The sequence below is a fragment of the Chinchilla lanigera genome, unplaced genomic scaffold (genome assembly GCF_000276665.1).
Source record: "Chinchilla lanigera isolate Chin_1 unplaced genomic scaffold, ChiLan1.0 scaffold00050, whole genome shotgun sequence".
In the NCBI taxonomy this organism is placed as follows: Eukaryota; Metazoa; Chordata; class Mammalia; order Rodentia; family Chinchillidae; genus Chinchilla; species Chinchilla lanigera.
The window spans coordinates 13,866,900-13,877,448 of record NW_004955451.1 but is presented as its reverse complement, the minus strand read 5'-3'; the positions used below and the strand labels follow the sequence as shown (position 1 = coordinate 13,877,448).

Below are 10,549 nucleotides of genomic sequence, written 5' to 3'. Positions count from 1 at the left end.
GGGGACTTTTTTCTTTTTGGCAGTGGTGGGAACTAACCCAGGGTCTCTTGGCTATTGGACAAACACTCTAGAGAGACTGTCTTTTTTATTTTTATTTTTTTTTTTTTTTTTTTGAGACAGGGTCTCGCTATGCAGTTCAGTCTGGGCTTGAGCTCACTGTGTAACTCAGGCTGGCCTCAAACGCACGGCGGTCCTCCTGCCTCAGCCTTCCGAGTGCTGGGATGACAGGTGTGTGGCACCACGGTGGGCCCTGCTGGGATCTGGTTTAGTACGCACGTCTAGAGGCATCTTCATTTCCTTTGACTGCGCTCGTCTGCTTGTCTCTAACCAGGAAGAAAGAGGAGAAGCTGGACTGGATGTACCAGGGGCCTGGTGGGATGGTGAACCGCGACGAGTACCTGCTGGGCCGCCCCATTGACAAGTACGTGTTCGAGAAGATGGAGGAGAAGGAGGCTGGCTGCTCCTCTGAGACCGGGCTCCTCCCGGGCTCCATCTTTGCCCCAGCAGGGGCCAACTCGCTGCTGGACATGGCCAGCAAAATCCGCGAGGACCCGCTCTTCATCATCAGGTACCGTGGGGCTGACGGCAGGGACACTGGGGTGCTGTGAGGCCGAGGGTGTCGCCTGCACGGCTGCTTTGCTTTCCCAAGGCAAAGGGTTTGTCCTCTGCTCGCCGGCCGTAAGGGAGGAGGCCGGCAAAGCACAGTGCCAGGCCAGGACCAGCCTGTTCCTTTATCTTGTTTCTTTTGTTTTGTCTTTTTGAGACAAGGTCTCACTATGCAGTTCAGGCTGGCCTTGAACTCACAGCGATCCTCCAGCCTCAGCCTCCCGAGTGCTGGCATTACAGGCGTGGGCCATTGTGCCCCATTTACTCATTTATCTTTGACTCTTGAATAGAAATAGGAGTAGAAACCAAGTGACAGAGGTGGACTGGATGCTTCTTTGAAATTTGGAGTGTTTTGTTTTTTGTTTTCGTTTTGTTGTTAAAATTTGGAGGTGTGGGTGGCGCTGTGGAGGTTGTGAACAGGCTGCCTTGCTCCTCGTTTCTTTTTTTGATGGGGCAGCAGAACGCTTTATTTATTTTACTACTGGGAATTGAACTCAGGACCTTGCCTGTGCCAGACAGGCACGGCGGCACTGAACTACATCTCAGGCCCCAGTAGACCCCTTTAAAAGAAAGGAAAATCTGCTTTGAAAGTGTAACATGTAACAGCTGCAGCAGAGCTGTTAGATGAGACCCTGCTGCACACATTGTTACTTAGTTTGAATTTGTAGCCTGTTTTTCTTTTTTAGGCAGTGTCTTCTTTGAACCTGTGACTCCCCAGCTTCCCCTGGGGTTACAGGCCTGCACTGTGCCTCTAGCAAAACTTCGTGTGCGTTTTGAAAATAAAAGGACTGAGGGTGTAGCTCAGTGGCAGTGCACCCTGGATCCACTACTCGAGAGGGCACATGCACACCACACATGCAGGCACACACGAACATGCCACATGCACACATGCTTGCACACATGCATGCATACACATGCATGTACATGCACACACGCCACACACGCACGCACGCACATATAAGTGCGCTGCCGTGCCCTGTCGGCAAGTAGTTTTTCAGACGGTGTGGCCAGGGGACCTTCAGGGTGGCAGCGTTTGCTGGCCCAGCTGGCAGCCTCGAGCCCTAAGCCCAGGGAGCAGCAGGTAGAGCTCGCTGTGTGGTCCTGCATCGCCCTGTACACACCTGCTGTGTGGGTTCCGGGTGCAAATGTCTCCCCAGGCCCTGTACGCGTGGGCTTTGGGAGAAAGATTGTCACCTGGACTGTGGACGGGAGAAGGAGTTAACTCCCTTTCCTGAAAAACAAAGTCATCATTTTATAAATTCCTCTATTTAGGAAGAAAGAGGAGGAAAAAAAACGGGAGGTATTGAATAATCCTGTGAAAATGAAGAAAATCAAGGAACTGGTAAGTTGTACATAGAATAAGCATAAAGAGTACCCTTTACCTATTTGCCCTGAGGGTTTATCTCTACTTCCTATTACTTTAGAAGAAAGACATAGCAGTCTTTTTATTTTAATTCTTTTTGGTATTTGAGACAAGGTCTCACTATATAGCCCAGGCATGGCTTGAGTTCTTGGCGTTCCTGCCGCAGCCTCCCTAGTGCTGGGGTTGTACTCAGGTGCCCCCACCCCTGGCTAGAGCATTTTTGAATGGGAAGCGTTGGGAGCCCTGGACAGTGGTTCTGGGAACTCTTTTTTTTTTTTGAGACAGGGTCTCACTGTGCAGTTCAGGCTGGCCTTGAGCTCACTTTGTAGCCCAGGCTGGCCTCGAACTCGCAATGATCCTGCTGCCTCAGCCTCCCAAGTGCGGGGATTACAGGTGTGTGCCACCACGGCCAACTCTTGTATCTAGACCCCCAGCACACACCCAGAGGTTCTGCTCAGGAGTCTAGGGTGGTGAGGGCACAGCCTGTGTCTCATGGTGCCCCACGCCCGGGAGAGGGTGGAGGCAGCGGCCTATGCGGGGACCCTCTCCTGCTGGAACAAAGGCAGATGGCTTGGTCATCCTGCCCAGTCACACTCTGCATTTTCTAGTTGCAAATGAGTCTGGAAAAAAAGGAGAAAAAGAAAAAGAAGGAGAAGAGAAAGAAGCACAAGAAACACAAGCATAGGAGCTCGAGCAGCAACCGGTCCAGCAGCGAGGATGAGCCCCGCCGGGGGAGGTGAGGGTGGAGGCCGCTGTGGAACTGGGCACTGCTGGGCAGAGCTGGCCAGTGCTGGACGCCACACTTCTGGTGGGGACGCTGGGCAAGGGCCTGTGACACAGCCCTGGGGACGTAGAGGTGCAGGCGGGGCTGGCAGTGCCGTGGCAGAGGGCCTGAGTGAGCTCACTTGAGCCTCACAGACCTCTGAGCAGCTCCCCTGGTCTAGCTCATTTGCGTCTCAGCTTGGGTCCTCAGGGTGGAAGTGAGTTGTTTTGTTTTGTTTGTTTTTGTTTTTGTTTTTTGTCTTTTTTGTCATTTGTTTTTTTTTTTTTTGAGACAGGATCTTGCTATACGGGTCAGGCTGGCCTTGAGCTCACTTTGAGCCCAGGTGGTCTTGAACTCATAACGATCTTCCTGCCTCAGCCTCCTGAGTGCTGGGATTACAAGCGTATGCAACCATGCCCGGCTGTTTTGGGTTTTTCTGAGACACAGTCTCACTGTGTAGTTCAGGCTGGGCTAGAACTCACCATGTAGCTCAGGTTGGCCTTGAACTCATACAGATCCTTCTGCCTCAGCCTCCCGAGTGCTGGGATGACAGGGTGTGCCATCATCATGCCCAGGTTTGAAGTGGGTTTTATGTAGGCTTTTTTTTAATGGGTTAATGAGCCCATGTGGGCCTGATCTGTGTCTGTTTTGTGGGAAGCACCAGCTCTGCGGAGCTGACTCACCCTCAGACCCTGGAATAGCAGCCTGAGGTGAGAGGCTGTGCACACGGCTCCTCCAGGGAAGCTGCCGTGTGACCCCGCGCTGCTGGGCGGGAGCTGGGGCGACGCCGCGTCTCCGTGCTGGAGACTCGCTGGGCCCAGGCGCATCAGTTTCCCAGTGAGTGTTTGTGTTTAAATCTTAGGTCTCAGAAGAAGGGGATGGATTCCTTTCCGGTGTTGTCCAAAGCCCCCGGCTATGGCTTACAGGTGGGGCCATGGGCTTCTCTGGGGCCTGAGGGACGGAAAGCGCCTTGGTGGCCCTGGATGGCAAGGAGCTCTGAGCAGGGCAGCTCGCCAGCCAGCCGCAACTCACTGGAGGGAAACCTGCGAGTTTCAAGTGCACTAAATGTCTTCTGGGTGGTTTTTTTTTTTTTTTTTAATTTGGTGGTACTGGGGTTTGAACCCAGGGCCTTTGCACTGAGCTCCATCCCTAGCCTGTTTAAAAAAAAAAAATTTTTTTTTGTCTCTTTGAGACACAGTTTGGCTATGCAGTTCAGGCTGGCCTTGAGCTCACTTTGTAGCCCAGGCTGGTCTCGAGCTCACAATGATCCCCCTGCCTCAGCCTCCTGAGTGCTGGGATTACGGGCATGTGCCGCCATACCTCGCAGAATTTTTTCTGAGACAGTGCCTTGCTAAGTTACTATGTTGCTGAAGCTGAGCTAGAATTTGTGGCCCTCCTGCCTCATCCTCCTGAATGCGGGGGCCCCATGGTGTTTCTTGCCACTGCCCTGCCCCATCCTCCACCTCTCTCCCGCTCCCTGCTACTCTGACTGTGCTCCTGCCTCTCTCCTCTTCTGTCTTCCTCCTCCTCTCCCCCTCAGGTCAGGGACTCTGCCCGGGACCCGGGGTCGCAAGGCCCTTGGATGGCCGAGTCAAAGGGCATGTCCAGGCCAAATGACCGGTCCAGATCTGCAAGCTCCTCCCACTCCCCACCGAGACACACCAGCAAAAGGAGCCCCAGGGATAGGAGGTCTCGGTCCCCACAGCGGCGCAGCAGAGCGTGAGTATGGGCCGCCCTGGGGAGTGACCTCCACACGCTGCAGGGGGCTCAGCTTGTCCTGCTCTGCGGGCACACTACATAGGCTGAGGAGGCTGTGTCCTGCATGTCCCCTCAGGCACAACGGCAAGGATGGTCGCAGGGAGCGAGCCCCGACCCGGAGCCCATCCCCATCCCCAAAGAAGGAGGCCTTCCAACAGCGGCGTGTGCCCGGTTACACCAGGTGAGGTGGCCGCTGGAATGCTGGCTTGCAGGCGGGTTGCATGGAGCCCTGGGCGTCCTCTCCCCCCATCTTAGGCTGGTCCTCCAGACTGAGGGTCAGTTCTGGTTTGTTTTTGTGTTGGGAGTGTCTGGAGCTGGAAATCGGTCATATGTGTGAGGACAGGACTGATCCAGCCTCAAGCAGTCACGCTGCCTTGGTCTTGAGAAAAACATCCTGCCTGGACCACTTCAGTCCTTAGTTGCTAGGCAACGTTGCCTCTCGGTGACACTAACTCTGCAAGGGTATAAATTATCTCCCCTACTACTGCTGTTCAGTCCTGTGGCCCCCCAAGGTAAAGAGGTTATTCTACCTGACCCCAGCTTTTGTCTCCTGTTTTTATTTTCTTTATACCACTGCTGTTCCTCCCTGGGATACACTGAGAGACATAGGAGTTCTCTACATTTTTGTTTTTGTTTTCTAGTACAGGAGATTGAAGCCACAATAGGGAAGAGCTTTACCACTGAACTACATCTTTAGCTCTTTTTGAGACTTTGCTTTGAGACAGGGTCTCATTAAGTTGCCCAGGCTGGGCTTGATCTTACAATACTCCTGCCTCAGCCTCCCAAGTTGCTTCAGTTGCAGGTGTGCACCAGTGAAGGTAGCGAGTGTTCCTTAAATTGGGTGAGCAGGGACTAAGAGCACTGGGCTGTGCAGCCCCAGGGTCTGAGGAGGAGCCGCTGTGCCCTCGAGGGGCTGTCCGGAGGCATCTAGTTAGGTGGGGTGGGCAGGTTCTGTGAAATTCCCTTTATTGCTGTAAGGGTTGTGTAAATCAACATTCCCAAATAAATTGCTGTGCATTGGAATTACTCAGGGCACTTAAAAAATCCCAGACTGAGTATACACACCTGTAATCCTAGCCCCTTTTGAGGCTGAGGCAGGAGGATCATAATTTGAGGCCAGCCCAGGTAACTAGACACTCTTGCCTCAAAAAATAGATAAAAGCCAGGCGTGGTGGCGCACACCTGTAATCCCAGCACTGAGGCAGCTGAGGCAGGAGGATTGTTGCTAGTTCAAGATCAGCCTGGGCTACATAGTGAGCTCAAGGCCAGCCTGAAATGGATAGCGAGACTCTGTCTCAACAAAACAAAACAAAACAAAAATAGATGAAGAAGCTGGCCATTTTATGGATAAAAAGGCACAGTGCAGCACTCTCTGGGTTCCATCCCTGGTACCCCAACAGCAACAACAAAGCTCATTGCCCAGGGTCTGGGGATTTAGCTCAGCGGCACAGTGCCTAGTTGGCAAGTGCAAGGTTGGTGAGTTCGATTCCTGGTACCGGAAAACAACAACGACAACAAAAAAAACCATAAAAAACTCATTGCCCAGCTGTACCCTAGCCCCATTACATCATCAGCTCCGCGATGGATATTGTTGGGGTTGTTTTTTGTAATCTTGGTGATTGAACTCAGGGCCTCGCAGCCCTTTTACATTTTGAGAGAGTCTCAGTAAGTTGGTAAATTGCTCAGGCTGGGCTGGAACTTGCAGTTCTCCTGCCTCAGCCTCTCAGAGTGCTGGGACAGAGTGCTCCCAGCCCTGGCTCAGACACTAGCGGTTCAACCTGTGGTTCAAGTGCAGAGCCAGCGGCAGGAGCCAGGCTCCTCGTTCTTGCCACCCGAGCTGCCCGATCCCCCGTGATGTGGGAAAGCCGTTTGGAAAAGCAGGACTATCGTGAACGGCGGCGTTGCAGAGGAGGCTGCATGTTCCTTTCCTTCCCAGGCAGTGGGCATTTGCGGACTGTGTTGTATCTGGGACGTGGGCTGCACCGCGCTGGCCTGGCACTCATGCCACCCTTGGGTGCTGCTGAGGGCCTGGGCTTTCGTCTCTTCCAGTGCTTGAGTGGGTGGCGCGTAACCGTCTTGCACATCCTGCTTTATTTTCCTGTCTCTTGCCATCTGCTGTTGCTTGAATTTGTCTTATTTTATCAGCTGTCCTCAGTGCTGAGGATTTATTTACTTGTGGTACTGAGCGTTGAACCAGGGTCTTTGCACTGAATTACCCTCACATCTCTTTTTCTTTATTTTTAAAATTTTGAGCAGGGTCACTAAGTTGCCCAGGGCAGATTCAGTCTTGTAGTTTGCTACGTCAGCCTCCCTCAGTGCTGGGATTATAGGTGTGCAGCGACCAGGCCCAGCTGAAAATGGAATGATTCTTGTATTCATTACAGTTACTATGGAGTTATGGTTCCTTAGATTATTTTAGTCAAATGAATATGCACACATTTTTCAAAGTCACATAGTATTGAAACCTCCCCCCCGCTTTTTTTGTTGGCATTTGTTATTTTGTTTTTTGCGGCAAAGCTTCACTGTGTAGCCCAGGCTGGCGATTCTTCTGCCTCAGCCTCTCAGGTATGGGGATTACAGATGTGGGGCACCATGCCTGGCAGTCTGAGGCTCTTTTGCTCTCTCTCATGTTTCACCCTGTACGAGCGGCTGTTGCAGGGGGCTGGGTGTGGTCCGGTTTGTGGCTTTACACCATTGTCGGGACCCGGGGTGACCTTCAGGGATGGGTCCCATTCCGCAGCCTGGCTGTGGCATCCAGGAGACCGCAGATACTGTAGGGGCGGGGTCCCCCTATGCAGCCAGGGGTCCCTGCCTGCTCTTGCGCTGCATCACCTGCCCTGTCTGCTCCTCCTGTCTGGCTGTTTCCTGGGGTCTCCTGTGGTATTTCCAGGGCAGCCCTGCTGTCCTCAGGGTGGACAGAACCAGGCCATTCCGTCTGCATCTGGGACAGCTTCTAAATGCTGGCCCTCGCCCTCAGCCCCTTCCCCGCCTCCACCCTCTGCAGGCCTTGTGCCTGTGCTTCCTGAGCTCCTCACCCGCCTTAGCCTCCCAAGTGCGGGGATGAAAGGTGTACGCCACCACACCCAGCTTTGTGGGACCCTTGCTAAATGTCCTGAAAACTTGGATGAAGCTGGATGCAGTGCATATCTGATCCCAGTACTCGGGAGGCTGAGGCAGGAGGATTGCCATGAGTTACAGACCAACCTGGGCTACTAGTGAGATCCTGAGTGAATGAAACCAAAATAAAAAATGAATAAAATAAAAATTTGGGTTGAAACTGCCTGACCAAGTAGTCAGAAGGAAACTGCTGTGGCCTGCATTTCACTGGAGAGAACTTGGCCCGGGAGACACACCCGGTCTCACCTGACCTCTCTCCTGTGCGGCTGCCTGCTGGGACACGTGGGACTGATGGGTGTCTGTGCCCAACAGAAAACTCTCGGCAGAGGAGCTGGAGCAGAAACGGCAGGAGATGCTGGAGAACGCGCGCTGGCGGGAGGAGGAGCGGCTGAGCACCCTCCAGAGGCATGCGCGGGAGGACGAGCGCGAGCGCCGGCTGGAGCAGCTGGACGCCCGAGATGGCAGGTTCATCCAGTGAGTGCCACCGCCCCCTGCTGGCCCTGGGCAGCCCTCGGGAGACCCTCTGGTTCGGTGGGTTCCTGGAGTTCCTGCAGGAATCCTCCTGCCTCAGCCTCCCTAGTGCAGGCATCATAGGCATGTGCTACCACTCCTGCTTCAAATCCCTGAAATTCCTTGGCCTTTTTTTAAAATAAGATTTGAAGGTCCAGGAAGCCTTTTTTTCCAGTGAAACCCTGACTTCTTTTTGAAACAGATGAATTTTCCCTTACGGATGTTTAAAAAATGTGGTTCCAGATGGAGTCACTTGAAACCTGTGTGTGCGGGCTTCAGAGAACTTGGGTTCGCACAGCTGCTGGGGCTGGCGGCCTGAGTGCCGCCAGGCCGCCTGGTTGACGAGCTGTTCCTGCCACCCCTGTCTCACAGCCGCATGAAGCTGGAGAGCGCGTCCACATCCTCCCTCGAGGACCGCGTGAAGCGCAACATCCACTCCCTGCAGCGGACCTCTGTGGCCCTGGAGAGGAACTTCATGCGGAGGTGAACCCTGCCGCCCGCTGTGCCCGAGTGAGCGCCAGCCCCTCTGCGATCCTCTTCATAGGAGTGAAGTGACTGCTTCCACAGACATCAAACCAGCACTGTTCAGAGTGACCCTGTCCCCTTTGTGAGCCCCAGTGGCGCCCTGAGGGGACCCACACGCACCCGGCCAGGGGCTCAGGCTGAGACTGTTCTCCTGGGCAGCACGGCGAGGGCCCAGGTGCGGATCTCCACGGCGCTTCTACACTGGGTCCACTGCCGCAGTGCAGCCTGGACCTGCCGGAGACCTCTCTCAGTCACCGGGTGGGGCGCGCTTGCGGGGACTCACGCGGATGACGTGACAGAACGCCGCCGGCACAGGGCAGAGCCAGGAGGGACGGAACCGGGGAGAGAAGACGGCACAGGAAGCCCTGAGTGCGCCCCTGCTGGAACTGGAAAGGCAGGCTGTGCGTGTGTACAGATGTAGCACTCTACCAACAAGCAGGCTGGGTGACAGTGCCTTGTTTGGTGAGTGTTGTGTGCAAACCACCCTGAAACTTGTTAGGGACACAGCAAGGCTCATTTTTCAGCATAAATCCGGCGGCTAGGGGGGCCGGGTTTCCTGATGGGAAGGATGGCTTCCTCTCCTGTCCCACAGGGGTGGTGCGGACACAGGACTGTAGGGGTCAAGACCACACTGCCCGTGCGCCTGCCTCCGGCTCCTCAGAGTAAAGACAGTGGAAGCGGTTGTATCATGCCTTCTTTTTAAATCATGTAGTAATCTTACTGTTGTTCTTGGTTTTGGGGAAGAGTTTACTACTACAGTATTTTTTAGTCAGATGTTAAAAAAACAGTACCAAAAGTCTCAAGGGGCAAGCTGGCCATAGTGGCACACGGCTATCATCCCAGCACTAGGGAGGCTGAGACAGGATTGCTGTGAGTTCGAGGCCAGCCTGGGCTGCACAGCCGAGACCCTGGCTCCCAACAAATCTCCAGGGGCTTTTCGTTTTTGTGTGTGTGTGTGCTTCCGTCTGCGCTGGGCACACCGTTCGCTGGCCGCGCTCCGCAGTCTGGACGGGCACGTTAGCCGGGCTCGCCTTGCCCCGCTCCCGCTGCGCTTCGGGAGTATCGGGATTTTCATTTTTCAACACTCGTGATGCTTAAAACCCACTTCATCCCCAGAGACAATGTAACATGCTCTTGTTACTCATTTCATCGCCTCATCCTGCTGCTGATGCTACGGCTAATTATGCTTTTTATTTTATTACTCGGTAATAAAGGCCACATTTATTTTTGTAACTGTGTAAACGCGACTACGAGCAGAGAGTGGAGTTTGCATAGACCCGTGACTTGTGTTGAATATGGGGAGAGCTTCGTCGGGGAGGAATTATATAACCGCGTGTGGGCAGGCTACTCAGCCTCTGCGCAGCGAGCCAGAGGACACGACTGTCCGGCGGCGGCGGCGGCGGCCCCGGCAGCCTCTTGCCTTGACCCTCGCGGGCCAAAGCTGGGCAGCAGGTGGGTGGGCGCGGAGCCCATTCATAAAACCCAGGGTTCCCGGCCGGCCCGCTCATTGGCCCAAGGGGAGAGAGGCGTGGCCCGCGGTGCCGCGCGTGCCCCGGCCGGGGGAGTGGGCGGGTCCACGCTCGGGTGGAGCGAGGGGGCGTTCCCCATTTTTGCAGGCCAGATTTCCTTTTCCCCCTCGCTGCGTTCCCCCTCTCTCCCCAGGGTGGGGATGGTACGTCCCACCCTCCTCCCCCCTCCCTGAGCTGCGGCGCCGCAGCCGCCATCTTGGCACCTAAGCTTGAGGGAAATCGCTGAAGTCGGGCTCGGGTGGCCGGGCCGGGGCGACCCAGCCACCGCACACGCGAGCCTTCCCGCCCCTCCCTGGCCTCCCCGTGGCGGTGCGGCGCTCTGCAGCGCGCGGAGGCCAGCCCGGCTTCTGTCAGGCCCGCGTGCGAGGCGTGTGGGCC

General features: G+C 54.9%; 1 protein-coding gene across 1 annotated transcript in view; it reads left to right on the top strand.

Annotated features, from left to right (window-relative positions):
* The window catches only part of Cwc25 (CWC25 spliceosome-associated protein homolog), a 16,864-nt gene extending 6,985 nt beyond the window's left edge, over positions 1-9,879 (top strand). Inside the window, exons 3-10 of the mRNA XM_005394284.2 lie at positions 332-568; positions 1,879-1,948; positions 2,578-2,705; positions 3,595-3,658; positions 4,273-4,451; positions 4,567-4,671; positions 7,920-8,081; positions 8,490-9,879. Of these exons, the coding sequence (XP_005394341.1) occupies positions 332-568; positions 1,879-1,948; positions 2,578-2,705; positions 3,595-3,658; positions 4,273-4,451; positions 4,567-4,671; positions 7,920-8,081; positions 8,490-8,604 (1,060 nt within the window). The 3' untranslated portion in view covers positions 8,605-9,879. The remainder of the gene's footprint in view (positions 1-331; positions 569-1,878; positions 1,949-2,577; positions 2,706-3,594; positions 3,659-4,272; positions 4,452-4,566; positions 4,672-7,919; positions 8,082-8,489) is intronic.
* The last annotated feature ends 670 nt before the right edge of the window (positions 9,880-10,549 follow it).